Below are 26,441 nucleotides of genomic sequence, written 5' to 3'. Positions count from 1 at the left end.
TGCTATGCCATATTTTACCATCTAATTTGCAGCAGCCAATCTTTTTTCAGTGTACCGACCGCGTCCCACTAGAATCGTGTGGAGGAAATGCGGCAAGGAAAAAAAGGGCAGCGCGAGAAGGAGAGCCACGTTCCGCACACGTTCCGTACACACGACCGGCGATCCGATGCGGCACCTCTATTACAATCACGACGCACCGAGAGCTAAATAGAAAGAGAAGCGGAGTCGCGGGTCGATCGCGCGCGTGTCGAAGAGAGAAAGAGAAGGACGTCGTCGCGCGGAGAAGACGGGATGGAAGAGAAGAGACGAGAGCCGTAAGCGGGTTATGGTCGGGCGTATAATACCGCTTCGGCATGTCCTACACGTATACACTTACCTATACTCTACGCGCGGTACGTGTACGTCTTATAAATACGAGGCAGTGCGTGGCGCACTCGAGAGAGAAGGTGCGTAAGTCCGCATCTGCCCGAGATTCTCACGCGCGACGCATCTGTCTCAAGTTCCCACGAGAAACCCGGGGTCCCCCGAGAAGGAGAAGTCGTGTTGCCCGGGAGCAGGCCACGGACCGAGAAAGTTTCGTCCGTCGGACGCGGGCTGTCCACGTGGCGGTGACGCGCCTAGAGACGCCACCGTCTTTCCCGCCGCCACGCTCGTTAAAGTGTCAGATTATAGGAAGAACGTATGTACGATCTTTCTGCGCCCCCGTCCCGCCTCACTTCTTCCCTATTCACCGTCTTCTTTTCCTTAACCGAGAACGGCTTGATCGATTTTTATTGAGTCTCTTGGACGGACGCGTGTCGCTTCGCCTTAATGAAAGCGAACGCAGTTATCCGCTCATGTGATCTTTCCTAATTCGTTTGCCTGGAATGCTTTGAGATGAGTCGTGTGAGTTGAACCGTTCAATCGTGATTATTTCCAAAACGGGACAGCATCGGAATTAATCTTGAAATGAGTTAATAAAACATATGGAGCTGGATAGGATATTAATTTACGACTTAAAAAGGATGTCTAAGAACACGAATGATATATGATGTATAACACGTGTTGTATTATATATTTCTATAATAATAACTGTTTTAATTAATACTTTTTATAATTAACACTTTAAATATAATCATTATAGGTTACGTTTAGACGACCACCTGTTCATGAATTGCGCGTGCGGCAATCGGTATTATGCGTTGTCTACAATTTACAGAGTAATTCGCAAGAAATTGATCAATTATAGTCGATTATTTTCCTCACATTCGACTATGATAAGTCAATTTCTTATAGCTTACGACTTACTCCGCATATTGCATGACACATTAGTAAACACTTCAGCGTTTAAACGTAGTCCGTAATTGGTCATATTTAAATATTTATTATTTCACAAACTATTTCTTAAAATAAAAATTTACAAATAATTTTTTTATTTAATTTTTTGAAAATTTTCTTACTGTGGTATGTTGATTCGCGAATTTTGGGATACCTTGTATACATATCAATTCTAAAATGTTTCGTCCACGTGTCATAATCCACGTAGTCGATGTATACATCAAGTAAAACCTGCTTCCGCTTTTTGCGCCCGTCGGAATTATCATAAGACTATAAATATTGTGTGGAATCTCGTTATTATTCGTTTGTTGGAATATGCAAATTGTAATCTTGAGTTAAAGTGACGTTAAAAATGTCTTTGTCATATTCTTGTCATATCGCATATTTTATTGTATCTGCTTGTCAAATTTGCACAAGCAGTGGTATAAAATATTTTTTCGAGGATATGATAACTTTATTATCTCGTTGACCGTACTCTCGGTCATTGTCGAAGGAAAGGAGGAGGGAATGGAGAATGAGGTGCCATTATCCTCGCCAAAGGATCAATTACTTTTACGGCTTACTGCATTCGAACGGCGCGAGATTTTTGTAGCCAACGCGACGGTAACGTTTGTTACAGCGTATAACTGCCACTCTGCAAGAGTTTTGTATAAAACAAAGACGCAATTGGAGCATAAAATTTTCATTTTTTCTTTTGCGCGCAAGTTGCCAGGTGCACTATTTACTGTTTTCAAAAATCTGAAACCAAGGTCTTTCGACAGTCGCAAATGGAACAACATCGATCGTCTCTTTTAGCTTGATATATAAAAGAAATTTCATATTTATACAAAAAAATTCTTTAAATCTTAAAACCATGATTTTCTAATGACATTTTATCTGCTTTATATTTTTTTCATACCATATTAATATCTTTGTAAAAAGCACATGATTAGTTATGGAATCTAAGTAATTTTATGTAGATTCTATCTTCGATTTCCACTTATGAAATACATAATTTGAATCGTCACGTATGCTAATCTGTTTACATCCGTCGAGGATATATTAATCTCTCGTCCACATATTTTTTGTACAATAATTATATAGCGTTTTTTTATATCGTCGTTCTCATCTTTGATGAAGCGCGTAACAAATTCGACAAACAATCCTTGTAACGTGATTGGCGTAAGACGGATGATTAATAACTTTCATATTTATATAAATTAAGGATGCGGCAATAGGTATCGACTCGATCGATTGTAATTGCGAATTAAAAGGTGCCCGCTCGAGATGCATAAGATTTTGATGCATGCGAAACCACGCATCGGAATGTAATTACTAAACGTGCGCGATTAACCTCGATTTTTCAAAATGTGTTGCCATAAACAACCAGGTGGTACTCGGTTCAAACTGCAATCATGTTTTAAATTGACCCGCATTAATCCGTCTCCATACTTAATGACACATCGCATCGGGTGTCGTAAGTAATTATCCCGCGAAAGCCGCGATTTTTCACACGCGACATTAATGAAGGTCGTAAATGCGTGTGTACGAGCATGCTACCTAACCGAAATTACATATTCGAATCGATATTTCTCGATAATTGAATATGAAAACAGGGTTGTTCTTTAGTACGAATTTTCTCAAAAAAGCAGTTGTCGAGAGGTAACATATCTACAGAGATAAAACGACTTGTTAAATTGATGGGAAAATAAATAGTATTTATATATTCTATTTTAATTAGCAACTCTGTATAAACATTATTAAAGACGTCTGATATTATATCTAGTATCATTGATATCACATTAATACGTATTTATTTTATATCATCAATGTCTTGTTGATATAAAATAAATACGTATTAATGTGATATATATATATATATATCAATGCGGCATTCATTAGATATTCGTTACGATGCCTGTTGCAACGTTTTCAGTAAATTGCAGGAGAAACTGAATATTAATACAGTTCTGATAAAATCATGCTGGCCCGATAGAAGAATTTAATCGCAGAAATCTTTAAAGGCTTAAAGCATATGATTACATTCGCGTATTGAAATCCTTGGCATCCGGTAATTCGCTTAAACGAAAGGATATAAAGTGATAATCAAGTTCGCGAGCTCGTCTAACTTCCTCCGAACAAGCGCGTTAATTAATGCGTTTGAGAGGCGATCAACAGGATGGCGCGAATTTAATTTGCATCTAACCGTGCGCACTATGGTGAAGGCACGTGTACGCATAAAATATTGCTTGACGCATTTCGTGGAGGATTACATAACGTATCGATATATTCGAGCTTGTTGCAAAATCGAATCTCTGTCAAAATTATGAAAATTATATATTATTATATATGATGTTTATACCTTTCGGTGTCATACTATATTTTATCACGCATGCAACACAATAGTGTAAAAATAAACATATAACAAATTTTTGTTTTCAATTGAAACCATTAAAGAATATAAGAAGCAAATGTATTTTCATTAATAAAAAAATAGTATAATATAAAGTAAAAGAAAATTCGAAAAGAAACTGTATGCCATACTGAGAGTGGCATCGAAGGGTCAATTAGCTCTTTAAACACTTTTATTTTTTTAAAATTAATTGAAAAAGTCATGATCTGTCTTTCTGTGATTTAAACTTTTCCTTGAGTCCAGTTTCTGCTTGTACACATACTTTTACGAGAACTAACATTTACTACGTTAAAAATTTGACAGATTTCCTTGCGTTTGACGTCATTGGTAAACATATAATTAATTATCAGCGGCCGTCACGCCGGTTTTAATTGCGCGGATTCGTATGTTACGAGGGCGATTGCTTTCGCGGGTAGGTCTCCTTGAATTTTGTTGTCGATTGTAGAAACGGCAAGAAAACAAGTAAATTTACGATCAAACATGCAAAGAACGTTCGCAAAAGATATACCCGACTCTCATGGTTTCTATCTTTTCTAATCTATATTGGAACGCGGGGCTAATCGCTGACTACATCTCGCGCTGCTTGCCTTCATATTTATCGCACTGCAACGTGTTGCCCCGGTGCTACGCGAAAATGATATATCGAGTGGTAACCTTGAGATACGGGCTTCCTGTTTAGGCCCCTTAATCACATCGACGCGAATATCTGAACTGCTAATCGTTCTTAGCAATCTGCAGGGTTAGAAATTGCTTGAAAATATCGCCAATTATTCTGAAAATTGAAAAAGAATTATTAAAATTTTCCGAAAGTACACCTACAATTACTTTGTTTTATCAAAAACAAATTTCTCAAGAACTATCTCTTCTTTTTTAAGATGTTTAATACCGTTTGAAGTGATCATTTATCACATAAAAAGACCGTGCAAAAAGATTTCTTTGTTTTTTTTGTAATTTTTCTATTTTATATGTATCTCTACAAGTCAAGTTAAAATTTCTAACTTTCTACATTTTTCTTACGTTTTAATCGTTAGATCGGATAAATTAATATCGAAACATATATATCTTTTGACATGCACGATTATCAAATACGGGACGATTATATTTTATGTTTATTCCAGATTAATGGTTGAGAAATCGTTTTTAACGTAGAATCCACGAATATATTATCGGTTTCTTTACTCTCGCAAGATAATTCTATTAATATATTTTTGACGTATGTTAATGTCACTTTAATGATAAGTAAGCAAGAATTATTCTCTATCTTCCTTTCTATCTCGGATTATTGGAAACAGCATTCAATCCAATTATTTTGCTGTTACAGAAGATCTTTAATCTTTATTTGTCAATAAAAACCGTCAAGAAGATATCAAAATGTATGAAAAAAACTACGATTAAATTAAATATGAGCTAATTAAAGATAAACGAAGCAAATCGTAATAAATTAATAGCGTTTTCGCTTTCAAGCGTTTTATTTTCGTACAGCAAGATTTTATTAAAATATAATTTTAGTTTAGCCGTAAAAAAATATAAAAAATATTTTTAAAAAATGTGCTGAAATAATATCTCTTTTACACTTATTTGCAATATTGCCTACTAATAATTTTTAATAATTTAATTATCTTTCGATAATTAACGGGAATTATATTTTTCCGCTTGTAAAAACTTTGAAAATTTCAGCACACGCTAGGATTCCATTGATTTCATAATCGTTATTTGACATTAGGTCACCGAATTGTATACGGCTTCCTCGATAATTAATTATTCGCACTATGCAAATAGTGCGTCATTGAACGATCGCACTATTTATTGATACATCATTATGCAACAGTCGTCTATTTCAATTGCTTTCGCCGCTCTAAAGAGGTCTTGCGACGTGCTCTGCTCGAAGAGGTCGCGTACGCGCCGAGGGGACAATTCGAGTCTTCCTTTTCTTTTCCCGTGAATGGCGTCGCGGGATTGGCACGGGAATGGCGCAAGCACGCTTCGCGATCATCCATGACGAACGGCATTAGTCTCTTTCTCCTCCTCATCCAACCGCGAAAGAAGCGCTCGCTCTTTTTCACCGCTCCGTTCGTTCGTCGACAGCGAGATCTCTTGGCAGCTGAAACTGGCGTGTGTTCCCTTCCTTTGCGTAATTATTGACAGATTTAGAGTGAGTGCCAATTAACGCACGGGTGTTAGACAAATTTCGTGAATAGCTCGTTTCCTGACTGTTCAGTCGTGACATATGATTTATTTATTGTTGATTATTAAATCAAAATGTATAATAGAAATATAATCTCAGTCGCAGATGAAGTTTCATATTTCTTGCCTTAATTAATTTTCTTTGTAATTTAAAAATATGCAACTTAATTTTTAGAAAATGTAATCTAAAGAATTACGAAGATGTCGATAAAATATAACAAAAGAAATAACAAAGTTATAATATATTTGTGGTACTTGAAAAATTTATAAGGAACGAGGGATCAATTTGGCTTCTGAGATACTTGTTTGAAATTTATATTTTATAAAGAATTATGTATTAATCACTTGTGAAATCTTTCGATTTTGGTAAGACGTTTATAAACGTTGAATTAAGAATCACTGTCAACGTGTACTTATGTTAAGAATCTTATTCATAGTCCATGTTTTCCCTCGTGTATACATATTCGATGTGATTTTATTTTTATAATACATTAAACATTTCGAGACGACAATTCATGCGGCCTTGGAGTTTATTATTGCGGCGTACAGTGCGTTGTGTTTACACAAGGTCGCCGTCCTTCCCACTTGAACATCGAGTCTCGAGCTGGTAGTGTCGTGGTCGACTCCGCATGTCGTCGCGTTTCTTATCGAAAGGCGATCGCGACAAGTACTGAGAGAAAGTACAGTCATTTCCTACGAACATTTTGCGGTTACAATTCGGTACAATTGGTTGGCTTTCGAGATGAAAGATTCGCGACTATCTTTTCAACTATCTTTTCATCACGTAGCTATTTCTTGTAATTTATACATTCGAAATAGAAATCAACAGAGAATAGGAATTCTAAATCGTTGCCTCGCGATATTTATGAGCAATGATCGCTTCTTTAATGCTGCTTACACTGAGAAAAGTGTTTGATATCACAAACTATTATTGTATGATAAATAATTATGATTGGTATCTCCTTTTTTTTTATAATTATTACAATATAATGTTAGTAATAATTAAACATCGGATTCTTATGCAATTTCATACCTTTTTAGAAAGCAGATTGGAAAGTAATATAAAAATAGAAATTTATCTCATTAAAAAAGCATTCTAAGAATGCATATTTATTTGTGCATATTTGCATATTTTGTGCATGCTGCAAAAGATATCTGCATAAAAATTTGATGTCTAGTAATAATAATTACCTATATTTAGTTCTAGTAAAAAAATAAGTAGCATCGAAAATGACTATGAATTATAATTAAATTATGATAATTGCAATCATTTTTTCTGTCAGTACATACTTCTTGCATCGTCCTCGTACTTTTCATTGAAAATAATTTACTTATTATTTCTATTAGTATTATTAGCGGAATAATATATCGGATCAAATCACCATTTGATCCAAGAAAAACTACGTGATACCTTCAATCGCGTATTGATAATTATTTTGTTGAATATTTTCAAATATCTAAAAAGAAGGTAATATTACCCCTTTAGATATTTGAAATATTCAACAAAAGTATTATCTTCCTTGGATTAAATGGCAATTTCCAGTTAGTTCAGCTGACTAACTGGTATTAAACGGTGACGAGTTAAATTGCTGTTACAGTTACTGTTGTTTTCGCGCGTAAACCTTGTTTATGTTCGCACGGTCGAGACTAGAACCGGTAGCCGTTGTGTACGTATTATTACCTTATTCGAAACGCGATCGTGACAAATGTCAGGAGGAAACGCGATTGTTCTCTACGAACAGTTAATGATTATCGAGCAGTACGACAAGCAAGTTCCGATAAATGATTCATAGATGCCATCGAAGCGAACTTATCGGAACATTGTTTCATGTGATTTTTTTTAAATTGCCTGGTACACGTGCAACTGAAACCAGGCAAAGCGATCGCGAATAAACAGAAATAACAATTTGCTTAAAACGTTCGTGCTCGTTAAAACGAGCCGTTCATTCGTGTTCGTTCGTATTCGGTCGTTCGATTTGGATCCGGCTTGACACGCGCGCACGAGGGAGATCGCGTGCGTGCGCGCGTGTGCGCCGACTCGTATTAATGCAGCGATATCGGGGCCGTGGGAATGAGCGAGTAGCGCGAGCGAGCGTTCCGCTGGCACGAGCGGGTCACCGCGACGAGGAGGGGAGGTACGCGGCGCCGTGCCATTCACTCCGCGGAGGACAGTAAAGGCCGACGACTATCGACCGTACTTATGCGGGAGGAAGTCGTGGCTGATTCCGCGCGACACGTGTTTTTTTTTCCCTCGCTTTGAGAAATGTCAACCGAGAAAGTAGCGACGATTGTTGTTCGTCACCAAACCACACGGTTTTGCCAACATGCAACCGGATTATTACTTTCGCTGGTAAAGAGTGCTTTGCCCTCTTAATATCTCTTATCACTCGGAGTATTATGTTATATCTATATATGACATATTTAATCTGCAAATTATATTTTGTCTAATTTTAATTAACATAAAATAGAAATATGGAAAACTGATCGTTATTTTTTGTGTTAAATAAAATATTAATTATTTATACAAAGAAACTTATTTTCGTTTACAAGTCTAACGACGTTGTAATAAATAAAAGAACACTGTACTTTTGTAAATAACAGTGAATGTGTTTTACAGTTACGTGACTTTCAGGAAAAGTAAAGTCATCTGTTCATTCCGGTTCTTTTTTCGAGTATCTTTTCTAATAGGATTGCCACGAGAAAGTGACATGATAAAAGAAAATATGAAACAGGTCGTTTTTCTATTTATACGGAGTTTAAAACACAATTCTTTAAGTCACACTCGTTAATATCAATCGCTTCTTATCGTATTATTCTGATATTTTATTTTTTAATCAAATAATTTTATGTTTTAATTAACAATTTAATTAAAACAACTCTTAATGAGATTATTTTCCTATATTATTTTAATCTGCATTGTACGAAGTATTCTTTTCAGATATACATAGTTTACAAATTTTTAAGAATTTTATTTTTTCATTGTAGACCGATTTTTAATTAATAAAATAAAATTTTATAAATATTGATTATAATCTTGTATACATAAGTAAGCGAATTGACGTTTGAGATAGCATCGTAATATGAATTCTTCCGTTGTACGAATATCTCGACTGCTTTTGGATGTCTTGTATGAATGCAAGTCGAGGTGTTTCCATCGTGTGAATATTATTCAGCAAGGCCGATTTCGTATGAGGAAAAATTCTTGCGCGGACATTTTAATCACTGTAATTACGAAAAAGGGTTATCGAACGGTTGCGACATACTCGTTCCAACCAATTTACACGGTCCGGATAGCCGTGAGACGACCGTAAATGAGGTGAGAGAACGTGGTATGGATGGAAGAGCAAGGGGGGAGTAAGAGTAACAGGATAATGAATTAATTTATTTAATCGATGCGATGTTGCGACGCCGCTGGTGAAAATAACTCGCGTAATTGATACATTCCGGGCGGGCCTTCTTACGGAGTTATTTTACAATGTCGCCACGTCGTTCCTGACCTCCTTTTAAGTAGAAGTGTATGCTAAAGAAAGCTTCTGCCCCTCCAACCCGGGTGCAAACCTGCATCAAATGCAGGGTTGTCCGAAGGGTTGCTTGCCTACAGGCTGATACTTATCTACCCTAACATCAAGGGAAGATCGCAAATTTTTTTTCACTATAAGCCATTTGTTCACTATTTTGTCGCTGAGAATCATTTAATTAATTCGTCAACTACATAAAATAAAACACAGAGTAAAATTGATTTTAAAAGTTTATTTTAATAATTTTTAGCGGCGTTTTTATTGATTTTTAAATTAAATTAAAAAAGATACCATGAGTTTCGATATTTATTATTTAATTAACAAGTGTATTAATCTTTAGAACAGGTCTTTAGAAACTATAAAGTGTTGATAAGCGTCACTCAGATGCGTATTAACACTTTACAGTTCACGAAATCTTATCCACATTGAATTTTTTTGCGTCGATAACTTTGCGTTTTGGTTCCGGAGCTCAAATTGGACAGGCCTGCTTTAGAGAATTTATATTTTATAAAAATATTAAATATTAATGTATAAATACATAAAAAATCATGCATATATTCATCGCTTTTCTTGTATTTGAATAAATCATATAATAACAAAAAAAATAAAGCTATTATACTTGCAAATAATACGCTTATTTTTATTGATAAATTATAGTGCCAGGTGATATTAGGATATTTCACGATCGAATGTCTCTATTAAGTAAATTAAATTCGATCAGCTCTATCGTAAAATTTGCAAATTATTCACCCCTCAGATTATTCTATTATACTCCAATGTATGGTCACTGATCATCGTGGTACCTTTTATTTATTATCTTTCGAAGGGTCGAGGTTTCTACCCCCGTGTCCGCTGTAGAGAATCATGTGAACTTGAACACACCCTACCTACCCCCACAGTAGACATGTGTCTGTCACATATGGATAACACGTGTGCATAATGTCGATCATATCATGCAGCATTTTCGGTCAAATGAACTATTGTCTACGTTTTTCTATTCTTTTTCTATTTCCGAATTTATTATAAAAGAAATTCAATATTGTGTATCTCTATAACTCACTTGTTTTAAAAAACGCAACTGATTAGAACTATTTTAGTGATATAAAAATGAAACATAGATGTAGCAACGATAACTCTGTTTAATAGTGGATAGTTTATAAAATCTAGAAAAAATAAGTTTGAAATTTTTGTGAAATTCTTTGTCATAATCACACTTGAAAATTACAATCTCTTTTCGAATACATACCTCCGTGCACTCACCTTGAGGAAGATTTCCCGCCTAAAATCCTCCTTTCCACGTCTTAGCTTCTGTGGATGAAATAGTTTTGTCCTAAATTCCTTTGAACTTATCTTAAGTGCCTGGTCAAATCTTATGCGTTAACTTTTGGAATTCTTGAAACATTTTCAGATTGTTAAATTTAATGAGCTCTAAAAAACTTTCTTTGAAAAAAAAAAAAAATGTTTCTGAAAATAATATTTAATAAATTTAATTCTTTCTATTCTTATTTTGTATTTTGATTTGTGACACGATGAAACGATTTTTAAGAATGTCAAATGAATTTAAAAGTGCTTTTCGTGCATCTCTTTAGCGATAAATGTTTTTTCTTTGCGCGGTTAAGAAATATATTTTAAAATTAAAAGAATAAATAAGATTTAAGGTTTCTATGATATTCTTAAAATTATTTACTTAAGACTAAGATGAAAGGGAATATATATTAATTGACACAAGGTATATATGCTTATGAGTAACATTTATTTTAACCAAATATATTGGAAGACAAATAGGAAAATCAGCGATATTTGCTGATATTAAAGCCGATATCACAATCTTGAAATAAACACTCTATAAATGTGTATACATATAATAGGTACAAATATCACAAACGCGACAAGTGTTGCCGCAATGTAAAAAGAAAAAAAAATATAAGTGTCTCTTTGTCTTTGACATGTCAATTTTTATCTACAAGGAATGTTCCTTTCGATCAGTCAAATGTCAATGAGCTATAGCTACATAATATAATCTAACGATCACAGTTTCGAAAAGTCTATCTATCGTTGTCGCCTCACGACTTGATTGACAGTGTCAGTCCTCGACCTCGAGGACGCTTCCGTAGGAAGAAGGTCAGCGAATCTCGAATAATCAGCTCGGGTGATTCGCCTATGAGGTAGATGCTGTCGTTCTCGATGATGACACCTCACGCCACTTGCACCTCGGGAAGCTGGTATTGCGAGAAGGCGCGCTCCTTGTAGCACAGGTCTCTGTCGGCCATGCTGAGCGTTGTCCAGTAGAAGTCGCCGGCGTGGGTGTGAGCGAAATGCACCGGCACGTAGCACTGACCAGGCACAACCGGCACGACGGTCATTTGTCCGTCAAGGCAGACGGTGATGGCGGCTCCCTCCTCGGCATCCCGTAGCTCTTCCAAGAGCCTGTGTTCCAGTGCCTCGTTGGCGTTATTCTGGTTGTCGATCTCCTCGCTGAAGGTCTCCACCTGAGGCATGGCCTCTTGACGTTTGTTGTTCTTGACATAACTGCTGGTGCGCTTCTTCAGCATTCGCAACAACGGCTTCAGCGGCTTCAGCATTCGTCTGCTTTTGCGGCTGCTTACGGCCTTGTCTTCCGACATCTTCAGGTTGTAGAGATTATCGTTGAGCTCGTTCTCGAACACGTCGTTGAGCTCGAAGTCGAATAGCGCTTGTTCGCTCGTGATAGTGGCCATCTTTCTTCTCTCTCCTTCTCTCTTTCTCTTGATCCCTCTCTGTCTCTCTTCTCTTTCGAACCACGGTACACTGAACCGGTTTCTTCCGAACTGTCGGAACTCGGAACACGTGGCACGAACTGTCGTTCGATAGGAACTTGGCGGGAGAACTTGAAAGCGATGTGCTTTCGAGCAAGTCGCTTTGGAGCGAGAGGCTAGTGAGCGAATGGTACCTTAGTACGAGCAACCCCGTCCTTATATAGCCCCGTCGAGGTTGCACAGGGTGACAGAGTGGGGAAGGCAGGTGCACTCTGCTGTGGGAACTCGGAGAATTCGGAGCTTCCCACGTCGGGGTCCACGCCGACCATCTGCCGGTCTTCTCCTTCCTCCGCCTTCGCCGCCCGATCGCCCACCACCTATCTCGAGTCCTTGTAGCACCCTGCTCGCAGGGGCCCTTTCGTGATACACATACACGTGCGCGCACACCCCCGTGATCACCCCCATTCGACCTTCTACATGATGAATCCTTGCTTTCTTGTTCCGCGTGACTCCGATTTCTTAGGTTTTCTAGAGAGATCCCTTTTTCTAGGATAGATTCCGGATTTATAAAGGGGGTGGTGTTGCTCCTTCGAGACTGGTTCGAACCTGTCGCGACACGTTCGTGCGCGTCACGCAAGCTTGCGTGAGGTGAGACGGATTTTGTCGTCGGCTTTACACTGAATATAAAATATCCAACTTGTTGCGCCTTGCTGTTAACATAGAAAGTGGTGTGGTTTGAGGATGATAAGTTGACTGATTATACACAACATAGGCGATAATAGAGATAATGATACGAGCGAAGAAAGCTCAATGTTTAATTATGGATTAGTCGATTGTTAGATTCGAAAACATTTATTATATCAACTCATGTAAGATAGAATCATCAGATTGTGTATTCAATTTTGCCACGCGAAGTAGCGTGACTCGGTGCATTGCAATATAGAAATGCTACACCTTACGTGTAGTATGATTTTTTACAGATGGGGGTGAAAGGAGAATTAGTTCATAGAATTTTATAGAATTTCATACGTTATAATTTTAATCAAACTTTTACGAAGTTTTATTTATATATAAATTTATAATTGGAAAAGTACAAATATTTTAACTGTTTATATTAATATTTTTTATCATTTCTAAATTTTTTTTAAGTGTAAAAAATATATCGAAATATCCACATTTTATTAGAAATCATTTTATTAAATAGGTACTTTAAGTGAAGTATTTAAGAGTTTGAACAAATAATTTATTTTTAGATAAATGATTCCCTCAGTTCAGAAAGAGTAATTTCAGCTACGATCGTTGTTAAAAATTTTTAAGTCAAAGGGTTAGCGTATAGCTAGCCGGTAAGTTATAGTAATTAACGTGCGGTAATAACGTACTCCGGTTTCCTTCATTACCCCACTGTGCACGAGAGATTTAGAGCCGAGAAGCGTCTAGACGCCTCGTGATAGGTGCGGCAACCCCCGCTATTAAATACGCCTCCGACCGGATTTTTTGTTATCTCAGAACTCGGCCCCTTGTCTTCATGACACGATCACGGTACGTCCATTAGTTCTACCGTCATAAAAAAAGTTCGAAAGTTTTGTGAGGAGGTGAACTTTTTCTGTTTCACCTTGCACCCTATGAATTGCCGACTTTTTTTACAGGGTGGGACTTTTTTTACAACCTGTTTCATAGTATGAGCATCAGGTGAATACGGATATTTTATGGAAGCATCAGATAGATAAATCTATAAATATATACTAGTTAATAAATATATGTTGTGAGGATTTTTTTGTTCTCAATTCTTGCGAATAATTATACTATACAGAAAGGGGAGGGAAGAGACCTACTTGCATTGATTTAAATGTAAAATCACCGTCGCGACGATTTAAGGGAGGTTTTAGATGCACCTGAACAGTGGAGCAGTGGAAACCTATCGAGGGTGAATATCGAGTTGTGGAGGGTCCTGTCGAGCTGGGCAGACATGCTGTAGCCATACGCCGCAGGCAAACTTTGCTCCCTCGAAGGACAGGTACACTCGGGTATTATTTGTTTTCACTTGCGTTTCGAAAATCTAGTTTGAGACAGGTGAAGCGAGCCTTGAAACTGCCGACTGCGGTAAACCTTTTACGATTTGCGAGGGTTATTTTATTTGCTTTTGTGTTAAAATATCACTTTTCTATTTTTAAATTCTGAAGTCTTTCGAAGATTTTTTACTGTAAAATTGATATACTGCAAGTATTGCGCTTTTTATTATATTATTGTAATGTTATAATCGATTTTTATCAATTGTTGAAAGTTTTTTTCTGCAAACTTAAAAGTAACATGCAGATTGTAATTTATGTTTATCGGTATAAGTTGAAATTCGATAAAAATATAAAAATATTCATTATATGTTATGCATATATTCAATAATTATGCCTATATTCTACTTAGTTAATCTTTATATATAATTTCCAATTTAGATTTGATCTTATCTTTAATTTTTATCTTTGCTTTGAAAGTTTATGGAATATTTAATTGAACATTATTGACGTAGTAGTCGTATCCTTCGTTTTTTAACTCGCGAACTTGACGAACTTTGATTTTTGCCTTGTTCTACATTTAACCGAAAAATCATTGACCTTTCATACGAATGACGCATTTAAAAGCGTCATGGATCGTTAAGCATATCGATCGATTGCTTAATATATGTATATGTTTCACCTATGTAGTAGCCAAGTCAATGAAGTGTATCATATGCTGAATATTACACCAACATTAATTCGTAAAAGCGCTCAAACCTCGCTTATTTCCGGTCATGTACAATTAACATAAAAGATAAAATAGCACAAAACAATATATTCACAGATAATTGTCACAATTGCCGATCTGCTGAATCTAACGGATTCAATCGCAACAGTGACTCCAACTCGAACGTCTCTAACTCGTAGATAGCAGGCGACTCTCTAATGAAAATTGAGGAAACGGATAATTCCGTACGTTTCCTGTTAATCGTGAATTTAAACCGGTTTGCGAGTAGATCCGCGGACGTTCTGTTCTAACAGTCCCCAGGGATCGCTCATTTCATTTCTCTTCGCAATCGTTGGAAAGAAATACTCGTTCTCGTCTCACAGGATTCTCATCGCTGGATCGGATAGATCTTACAACCGGTTCTTAATACGACCGTCAAATTTTAATTAATTCGAGACCATTCGCACGGTGTCCTGATTTAAAGCCGCGCCCACATGTTTTCGTGCGGACGCGCACGTCGTTTCGGAAGCGTCTTACGTGAAATTAATAATTCATGATCGTTTTTCTCGTTCACTATGTGGAGATATCGATTTGGAAATGTTTCGTTGGATTTTAGCGCAACTTGCATTCCCCCTCGGAAATTTATACTCGTATATTTTATTATCGTCGATAATGACCTATCATTTAACGGAACGAAAAGTCACGAGCGCGCGCAGCATGACAAATATCGAAGATGCGTGTGCGTTCCTTAAGCAGCAAGTACCGCTCTGATCCATTAATTAGCAGAATAAATTCCTCGGGTGTTAATAATATTCGATTTTGTAATTTCGAGATTTATTTATAATAGAACTCTCCGTTTATCTGCATTCTATTTATATAATGCACGAACAAGTTCGTGCTCAGTTTAAAATATATGAAACTCATCACTGAGCTCTTATTATCCGAACTATAGTTAGAATAGGCGCTCGACTTCAGTTTTCTGAATGTTAGCTTCTATTATCAGAATTAATAAATAGTAATAGAGGTAATAATAAATAGTAAAAGAGCTAGTGAGCCTCTATTATCTAAATCATTTAGTTATCAAAACTGTCCCTTGATATATTCGGAGTTCTACTTGATATACTTGTAGTTCTACTTGATATATTTGTGTCTGGATAGATCAACGATAATTTCCATGTCGAAAAATATGAAGATTTTAAATATCGGGGGGTTTTATTGAAGTTTATTTTACTATGTATTATAAAACTCATTAAAATTTTGATGAATTATATATATTTTCCAACTTTTTCTTAAACAAGAAAGTATTTTTTGTTTTTTTGAACAAAAAGATGGCTGTACACGCATACACTTTAATTTAACCTTTAAACTGCCGGCATTTTTCCGTTAAACTAGTGGTTTTTTCTCGAAATTTTTTTTTATATAAGTAACACTCATGGCGCAGAATATCGAGATTTGTGCAGAGTCATAAAAGTGGCTTTCCTAGTGGCAGTCTAAAGGTTAATATTATCTTTATGAATTTTAGTCGAAATTTCTTCATATTGAAATAATTGAAGATATAGAAAAATCTTTGCGTAAATATTTTCGTTGAAAATATTACGCAGCATCCGAAGCTATTATCACGCTCGTAAATTATATCGCTTTGAATCTCGCAGAAACGACGCATTATATTCGTATATTTATTCCGGGCCTCCGACGAGGGTATTAGATTATGCAAATCACGTGCGAGACGAGTGTCGCGGATCCCATCAGATAAAACGTTATTCCGAAGGTGGAACGTGCGATCCCCTTCACGTTCGACCGTAGCAAACATTAGAGGTGAGCGATATGACACAATCTTGATTAAAATGCTACCCCTGGCATTCTGCCACTCGATAGTATCGCTTATCACGTCATTAACTGACGAGAAAAAGAATCCGCGAACGCCTGAATAATCAAGTTGAACGCGCGTTGCAGAATGCACCTAAAAGATGGCTTGAGGAATGTATACGTGAATTTCTTTTGTTTATTTATTACAGCATCTGCAGATAGGATCCTTTTTCGATTCTACGCACGTTATCGCAAGTACAGTATTGGATATTATAGAAGTCGGCATTATTTTATCTGGAAACGTAGTACTTGCGAGAATAAATATAACATAAATTTTTTACTTTTATTTCAAGTATTTATTTTTGCGTAGGAGAAAAAATTAAATGCAACAGTAGAAACAAATATAATTTTTTTATTGAGTATTAAATGAACATATTTTTGATTGGATCTTATCCTACGGAGATAAAAAGGGTGGTCTGAATACAGGGTGTTTCAGACCACCCTTTTTATCTCCGTAGGATAAGATCCAATCAAAAATATGTTCATTTAATACTCAATAAAAAAATTATATTTGTTTCTACTGTTGCATTTAATTTTTTCTCCTACGCAAAAATAAATACTTGAAATAAAAGTAAAAAATTTATGTTATATTTATTCTCGCAAGTACTACGTTTCCAGATAAAATAATGCCGACTTCTATAATATCCAATACTGTACTTGCGATAACGTGCGTAGAAAGTTGTGGGGTTTAAAAAGATCTATTTATTGATCATATCAGTTTGATCTTGGAAAGCTCTTGACATCGGCTATTTGATTCTAGAATAAAAAATAGGATGTTTCGTTTAAAAAAATCGATGTGACCTTGATCTGACCTTGGCAAAGCCATCTAAGGTCAAACTGATATGATCAATAAATAGATCTTTTTAAACCCCACAACTTTGGTCTGAACATATTTTTGATTGGATCTTATCCTGCGGAGATAAAAAGGTCTGAGACACCCTGTATATAACATGATCAGGATTATTTATATATAATATGGTCATTTAATACTCAATCCTGCGGAGATAAAAATGGTGGACAGGTGGTCTGAGATACCCTGTACACATATATATATATTTTTTAAGTGCAATTATTCTGTAATTATATTGAATTCTGAAGATCATACTTAACAAGTTAGAATAAACTACAGAATTAAATCTCTAAACAATAAATCTGTGATTACATAAGACAACTATTCGTCAAAGAAATCCATTTTCGTTCGTATATAAAGATCATGATCATGGAAATGCCTATCGAGCGTTTGAGAATGAAACTCTACACAGCATTCTCATTAGCATATAATTAATATATGAGCAATGACCGGCGCGGCATTCTTTGCGCTCGCGTATGAAGTCCGACTCATACACGCATGTTTGACGATGCAGCGGATAGACGCGAAAAGGGAGAGCCCTCATGAGGGCTTGAAGGGAAAAGGGAAGACGAAGAAGCGAGCAGGCCAACTTAAAACAGTAGTAGTGACCCCCGGGGCTGAGCAGGCCCAAACAAGAAGTCCCTTCTGACGTCACCGGCAGGTGCAAGCAAAAGTGCATCCTCGTCTTGCCGCGCTCCTCTCGCTCTCGCTCCCTTTCTCCGCTTTCCGCCTTCCTCTGCTTCTTTTTCTGCTTCCTCCTCGCGCACTCGCGTGTAATCGTGCCGATTTCGAGATCGAGATAACTTGGCCTGTGTACAGCGCCCACCGTGAATCCGGTTGGTTTCTGTTGAAAATTTCTGACGTACGTTACTCAGCTGCAGTTGCTCGCTCGCTTACTCGTTCGCTCTCTCTTTCTCGCGGACTTTAATAAATGATTTCCTTTGCGGTTCATTGAGTCGGTTGTGGATAAATTGGCGAGATGATTGCAGAGGTGAAACAAAGGATATGCGAGATATCCCTATTTCGTAATTTTTCACAGGATAGATATGTGATACTATTAAGTGTTTCTTAAATTCGTTTTTTAAATTCTGTAGCAAATTTAAAGAAAATTTTTTTGATGGAAATTTTATGATATCAGATTGTTTAAATTTTTAATAAATTTTAAATTTTCAAAATAAAATATTTTAATCAATTTGGTGTTTAATTTTTTGTTACGTAGACAATATGAATTAGGTAAAATTAATTTATTAGAAGTACATTAATTCTCTGGAAATATTTTCACCTTTTGTTCACAACTTAGATCTTCGATCTTCAGTATATATTTTTATATCGTGTTCTGGCCTGCATAAAAATCTGAAAAAAATCTTACACACTGTGAAAGCTTTAACAAATTTTTATTATCAAAGAAGTTGGAATTTCCTTATTTTTTACACATTTAAATTATATTTACATTGTTCACTTAATCATAATTAATTATAAATTTTGTTAAATTTATTAATTAAATTTATCTACTAGAATTTACAATAAAAAATCAGTTGTATCTTTAAAATCCAACAATTGGCGGTGAGTTATAATATATAATGATTACATCATTGTCTATATGTAATTTTCTAACCTTTTTTTACATTTCTGCAAGTAATGCGATATGATTTGAACTTAAATTAGTTGGAATCTAATGTCGTATTGTGGAGGGTAATAAAAAAACCAGGAAACGCTTTGTGCCATCGAGATTTAAAGAGCATCCGAAAACTCGATACTAATCTATCCTTAGTGACGGTACATCTAATCGAAAGGCGATATGATTCCACTGATGGATTTCACTGATGGAACACCTTAAGGGCGGTAATAAAATATCCTACTGAGAACATTCCATGGATTTTAATGCCCGATAACATCGTTTGTAAATGGAACGACGAAATCCGAACGAGCTGCCGCGCCGGTGCCAAGATAGCTGCGTCTCGCTTTATTTCTCGAGGCGAAGGTAACTGCATCCGCGGTTGATGCAGCGAGTTATCTTGATCTTAAAATCGGTACCATTACGCATGAGCGCACGCGAGAAAAGAAAGAAGGCTGTTGATTCTCTTACGCGCATTCCTCAGGTTGATTCGTCCGCATATGATGCTGTGTGCAATGATAATCATGTAGCATTGCGTTCTATCTAGTTTTGTATTGTATATCTAGCTTGCTAAGTATGGTTTTCAGACCTTAAACCCAGTTCCATCAAGATTAAATAAGATTAAGTTTAATATCGGTTTAACTTATTGTAAATTAGAAAAAGATAAACAGTAAGTTAAATCGATTAAAGTTAATCTTATATTGTGTGTGAAATCGGGCTTCAGTTAGAAGATCACGTTTAATATTTGTATGTACAATATAATTAGAAGCTATTCGATTTTCCATTTATAACTGTTTATATGATTTTGTTAGCTATCAAATTGCGAAGTTTTTATCTTATTTTCCTTGTGCAAATTATTGTTTACTCATTGCGTTTTCCTTGAAATTATTAGTCAATATTACCTTCATTTAATACTTGATAGAAAAAAATGTAAAAAAGAATAAAAAACGAGGTTCCATCAAAGGCACATCAAAGAGATGATATTAAAAAAAGAGAAGACCTTATTTGTACCTGGGGCGAAAAATAGTCCAACGACTACTGTATTCGTTTTTTATTTCTCACCTTTACGAGACTGGTAATCGTTTGCGGCAGGTAGATATCGTCCTTAGAGATCTACTTGATTGGAATTTTATCTCTCATCTCACGTAAATATCTGAATTTAATGCGCGCAAGGAGTTGTAAAAAATATTCTGCTTTTTTAACACCTGGAAAATGCATTTACATTTGGAGATACATACAGAAATAATTTGAATCACTTAATAAATTGAAATAATTTGAATCATTTAATATAAACTTAATATAATTTTTTAATACAATTTATGTGAATTTAATATAATTTTAAGCTCACGATTGTGTTAAATCTATAACTAAAGTTAAAATTTTAACATTTATTATTTACGAATACAATAATAAAATAGTGTAAGGCTGAAGAAAGAGAGAAAATATATGACATATTTTTAAAAGGAACTGTAAATTAGGGATACATTAAAATCGTATAAATTTTATTTATTATTCGATTATACTCGTTACTTCAAATGCTCAGCCTAGCGGGTGCTGTTTGCCACTTCACAGCGAACGGAGTGAATGTATAGTAGACCCCAGACTAGGTATTACACTTTTTTCGGTGCTTATTAAATATTTTTTAGGGGGTGTCGGTCGCGGGTCGATACAAATTTCGGTTATTAAGGCGGCACCATGTGTAATCGGACTGAATTACATCTTAAATTACCGAGGGTACGCCCGGCGGTTTCTAACGAGCTTTTTTTTTATTGTTCGTCAATATAATTCGTAAAGCTTGACGTCTTCGACGAAACGTTTAATGTTCACGTTGAAGTTTGCGCGCGATTATAATTTGCCACATTTTCCTTCGTTTTGTATCCGACAGTCGCAACGGTTGGTCGGGATGTTTTATCACCCGTACAATAAAACGCACTGTTATTTCGTGAATTAACGTTTCGCTAATTTTTGACCGCAGGTGAAGCTGCAACGCGGGACTGCTGAAGCGGATTGACGAGCTCAGGTGTCAGTGTTGGTGAGTCCATATATACATATTTTTTAATACAAGTTTTCCGCTATTTTAATTTTTAAGTATTTTACGTTGTCTTTAATTTAATATTATTTTAAACAATTATACCTGTCCATGTTATTAACTATATGTTTTATGCGTTTATTGTTATATTTTCTATATCAATGCATTTTGAACCGCAGAATTGAAAAACTTTCTAATGTTTAGCTATTATAAAAATTATGATATAAGGACAATTTGCGAATCGTCTACTTTTCGAAGTAAAAATTGAAATCTGTGCGACAGATTGCAAGATGTCGTTCAATTTTTCACCGCTTCCTTACGATCGAACGATCCATCCTTCGCGGATAAATTCTTTATGCGTCTGGACTCGCTTGTCCGTCCATCAGAGAACCACGTGGAATCCTTTGTCCCTTCGGACCGGTCCATGGAATTTCCGTGGATAGAATAAAAAGGACTGAATCATAATGCCGCGACGCGCGAGAGGACCCTTTCGATCCTATTGAAACGTTGGAGCGGTATCGGGTGGGGTTAAGGGTGGCCACGGGGGTGAATGCAATATTATTCAAAATCACGAAAATCTCCGTTTGTATTTCGTTATTTTCGGGGTCCATTCGGGATCGTAGATGCATATCTTACACCGTTGAATGGGCCACTGTACGGGGTAAGCACCGGCCGGTGTTTGTTCGTCATTTTTTCCCTTCGTTCCCTTCTCGCGTCACAACGAGAACCGAGAGGCAAGAGTGATCCAGGTAAAAAGGGTCAAACGCACGCACAAAGGGCGCTCTCGCCCTCGCGACCGGGCACATATGCGCACAGCACGCAATCATAAAAGCGACACTTCGATCTTGCGCCGAGAACGAATCGAACTTATTGAAAGAGAATTCAAGACGATTCAAGGGTTGATTCGTCGTCGTCATCGTCGTCGCCGTCGTTTCACCGGGAAAACCTGTCGCGCGCACCACCGACTGCACGATGCGCATATGCAACACGATTTCCGCAGCTGCCCTTTTTCTACGTTTGTGCAGCCCTTTTTCTACGTTTTCATCAAGCACTCCAGGTGTGTGAAATCGCCAACATTAGATTTTTACAGATTTTTATCGGAAACAGGAAGATTAGTTCATGAATAACTAAGTGTTTTAATTATTGCACTTGTCGCTAACATCCCGAATTTTGACTCACAATCAGAGATCTTTTATCCCGCGACTCAACCCTTTCACAGGTGTATCCTGTCGGGAGGGAAACCCTTTTTCGTATTGTTCGCGAGTTTCCGCTAATCCTTTCGGTGCTTCACAGGTAAAAGGGTTGACATTCTGGGTTAGCGGATCGGAGGGTTGACTAGAAAATGTCTGCTTAACGGTGCAGTAGAACGAAATTATTTGTGATGAACTATTCATTCGATGTGGTGCGGTATGTTTTATTGATGTAATGCAAATTTTTTCCAAACTTTTTCAAGTCTTCTTTTTTTCGTTATCTCACTTAAAAAACCTTTACGATATTTTTAAAAGTATACAGATTTATATTTATCAAATTAATATATGTACATACAGGGTAAAGTGATACAATTTTAAACATGATACAATTCTGAATAAAATAAGATTTGAATCCTGTTATCGAAGTTCAGCTTTGATTTTTTCTTGTTTGGTATCATTCACACAATGAGATGATTATCAAACTTGAACCTCGAAAATTGAATTTAAATTTTATTTTATTCTGAATTGTATCATGTTCAAAATTGTAACACCTTTCTATACGATATGTGAACATGTGGAATTCTTAAAAATATAAATCTGTAAGCTTTTAAAAATAGTAAAGTTTATTTTAGGAGTTTTTAAATAAATAGGATAATGAAATAGTCAAGAAAACTTGAGAAAATTTGAAAAAAATTTCGAATAATACCGCCCTATTTTTATCAATAAACTTTTAAATAAGTAGTTTGAATGCGGATTGTATCGTGCATTTAATTGCTTTTGATCTGTCCTTGAATATACAATTACACTTTGAAAACAATTATGTGAATAAAATAAAAAAAATAATTTCTTACGAATCACGAAAGAATGATGCAATTTTAGAAAATATAAAACGAGATTTACTCGAGAATAAGAACTCGAAGAAAAGACTTTCTGAAGTAGATCCTTGCAAGTTTGAAGTCCGTTTCGCCATTTTGCTCAAAGGCAGAATGATATCTGTTCAAGAAGAAAAGATTGCTTTTTGTGTAACGCGTTACGTAAACTCGAAATGCTTGCGGCAGATTCCTTGCGATCCGTTGGTGCAGGTTCGAACCTGCACAGGGCATTCAGAACACTCGCTTTGATCAAGTTTCTTCACGTGCCAGCGGTAAACGAGACGTGTTCAAACTTGCGCGATCTTCCGCACAGATCAGTATATATGGGCCTCGTTTCCCGCGCAAAGGAGGACGATCCTGCCGGATGCGAGGACCTGCCGCGACGCTTGAAAAGCGAATCTAACGTGGGTGAGTGCATTTTCGGGGGGTTGCGTTGTGAGAAAGTCTCTTTAAAAGGATGCGTTCTAACTCTCTCGCATGATGCTCCGACACGTATTTTTCAATAGCGAATTTCGTCATCTTAGATACGCCATAGAAAAGGGGAAGGATTCGTATGCGGACAACTGTATCCGAGACGCATAAATTTTGCGTCGGGATATTCTCGAAATTTTTACTCGTTGCTTCTATATAATGCTGAACGGTCGACGTAAATCTTTCTCGACATATTCCTTAGACTTACAGAAAGAAAATATTGTTTTTAAAGACTGAATTTTCCTCGCATTGTATTTTGTAATACCTTTTTTATTATACATTGTTATAGTTTTTGGTTATATAAAATGATTTAAAACATTATTTTAATTCTTTTAATTATAAGAATTATTAACCATATACGCAATATTGAAGTCATGCGTATTATATTTTGTCGAAAGAAGGCTCTTTGAATTCAAAATTTTGAAAATTCAACCCCCTCGAAATATTTTATTTCAACAAAGACATCAATACGTTTATGATGAATTTAATAGGCTTCAAGATCAACACGAAAATCCTAATATCAATATCAAACATTACTCAGTACACCAAATTCGAGAGTCTCGACAAACTTCTTGGAGGACTGCGCGATGGTATTCCTTCCTATCGACCCTTAGGATCCAAAATCTTCCAAAGTCTTACGCGTCGAGTTTGGAAAGATCCGTTTCCATTTACGAATCACCATTATGTCCCTAAATAAACAGCTGTTCCTCGCAAGCCCTGCACCTATGTAAACACAAGATTCTGACGAAACTGCCGCATGCTCGATCGATATGTGTGATTCGCTCGACCGGGGGTGAAAAAGAAAAAAATTTCGAGTAAAGAGTGTCGGAAGGAGAGGATCGCATTGAAGATCGCAGGACCATGAATCTGCCTCCAAGGCACGGATCCATTCTTAAAGGATTATCATTATAAATTATACATTTCCCTTCTTCCCTTTCTGTACCGCCCTCCTACACTGCCACCGAATGACCGGTAGCAGCTTAAGGATTTCTATCACTGGATTAGCGTGGACCGTGTCATCGTGGTATCCTGTCTATTCGATTTGTCTTCCTTCGGGAGAAGAAATGCTCACGAGTTCTTTTCCGTTTCGCGTTTTACAATCTATTTTTTATTAATTCTATGTTCCGTTCACACGTGAGTAATATTTGGTCTCGCGTGTGCTTTTTTTTTTATTTTTGCGGATATAGCGATATTGCAGATACGTAAATCTTGTCATTTTGCAAACCATAGAAAATTTCAATAGGTAGTCAAGATCCTACATCAAATGCATACATGAAAAAAGATATAATGAAAACTATATCATTAAATTTTTTTTATGACAATGCTGTTCCTATACGGAGAGAATTATTTTTTTAAATTTATTCTGAAAATATAGTAGTTTTGTGGTATAATACAATATTTTAAAGAAAGATTTTTATCATGCACTTCAGTAAAATTAGTCAAACTTATTTTATACTTTATTGTAGTTTTATTAATGAATGAGAGAGATTTATATTAAAATTCCTCGAAATACAATGTTATCCCATGACTATCATATTTTCAGGGTAAATTCTAAGAAAAAATTTTCTCCGAGTAGAAGGTTAGAGGAAGGTCACCGATACTAACATAGGTCTCTTGAAGCGACATTCCCTTATTTCTTAGAAACTAACCTTTGCACCTTATTAATACTAATAAAAACGTGATCTGTTTAGCTAATTAAAGAAGTACAAACTCATAATTTTCATATATTTGTGGCTTATTTCTATACCAAATCACTTAAAAACAAATTCTATGAATCCGAAAAGAAAATTCTTACGGTGTTTTTTTGCAAATTGCGTAATTAAAATAATAGTGACTGTACTATTGATAATATTATGTCATTTTAAATGTTTATAGTTTCATAAATTAGTTTTCTTTACAGAATAGGCTATATATCTTTATTTATAGAATAGGAATGTTGGTATTATTGCCTACTATGTAAGTTTTGGAGCCCATTTTATCAGACGCTCATTTTTGTATAACTTACGAAAAACTTAATTATTGCAAAATTGCAAACAGTATTATAAAAACTGCTTATAATATCTGAGAAGACACTTTTTAGTTTGTATTTATGTTTTTGAAGTTATTTTTTACCTTTTGTTTAAGAAATATTGTCTAAAAACAAAGTGGTATGTCGGTATCGGTGACCTTCCTCTAATATTACGTTATTAATAAATACACAATAATGATTTTAGTTGAAAGTTGCTCTTTCTTTCTTTTTCAATTTGATTGATTTCAAAATTAAAGGTATACAAAAATTACAATAGATATTTTATGTTATAACTTAAAATGATTTCTTTCCGAAAAAATGAAAAAATCTCAACAATTATAATTATTACACTTTTTTAATTCAACATGTTCGATAAAAATTACATAGAGACACGTTCTGATTCATTTCTAAAATATTCTTTACAATTTTTTTGACATATAAATATCTGCGCATGATGCAAGACGGCGCTTAATTTCGTCTCACGCGATTTATTACGAATCGGTGTCTCTTAAATATCGGCGCTCCACAAACGCTCAATGCCGATTCATTCGTTGATGCGATGACGTTTTTCTGAATTGCCACACCGTCTGGAGTCGCCCCGAATCGCCAATGTACGATAACAATTATTCGAAAATACTCGTTCGAACGTCAGAGGCGACAATGACTTTTCGCGAAGATG

General features: G+C 35.9%; 2 protein-coding genes across 4 annotated transcripts in view; one reads left to right on the top strand and one right to left on the bottom strand.

Annotated features, from left to right (window-relative positions):
• Positions 1 to 21,227, top strand: part of LOC108724896 (uncharacterized) — a 52,281-nt gene extending 31,054 nt beyond the window's left edge. For 2 of the 3 annotated variants that reach the window (XR_001936728.1, XR_001936727.1), the window contains exon 3: positions 21,168 to 21,227. Coding sequence is in view for 1 of the 3 variants with exons in the window: in XM_018451592.1 (XP_018307094.1) it covers positions 354 to 679; positions 21,168 to 21,171 (330 nt within the window). In the remaining 2 variants the exon portion in view is untranslated. Of the gene's footprint in view, positions 1 to 308; positions 680 to 21,167 lie in introns of those variants that run through there. The other variant, XM_018451592.1, reaches the window with a different exon arrangement.
• Positions 11,221 to 12,320, bottom strand: LOC108724894 (uncharacterized). Its single transcript, XM_018451591.1, has one exon. The coding sequence runs from the start codon at positions 12,126 to 12,128 to the stop codon at positions 11,607 to 11,609; it is 522 nt and encodes a 173-aa protein (XP_018307093.1). The 5' UTR covers positions 12,129 to 12,320; the 3' UTR covers positions 11,221 to 11,606.
• Positions 21,228 to 26,441: the final 5,214 nt, after the last annotated feature.

The sequence above is a fragment of the Mycetomoellerius zeteki genome, unplaced genomic scaffold, assembly GCF_001594055.1.
Source record: "Mycetomoellerius zeteki isolate Tzet28-1 unplaced genomic scaffold, Tzet1.0 scaffold312, whole genome shotgun sequence".
Taxonomy (NCBI): domain Eukaryota; kingdom Metazoa; phylum Arthropoda; class Insecta; order Hymenoptera; family Formicidae; genus Mycetomoellerius; species Mycetomoellerius zeteki.
This window is presented reverse-complemented; position numbering and strand designations above follow the sequence as displayed.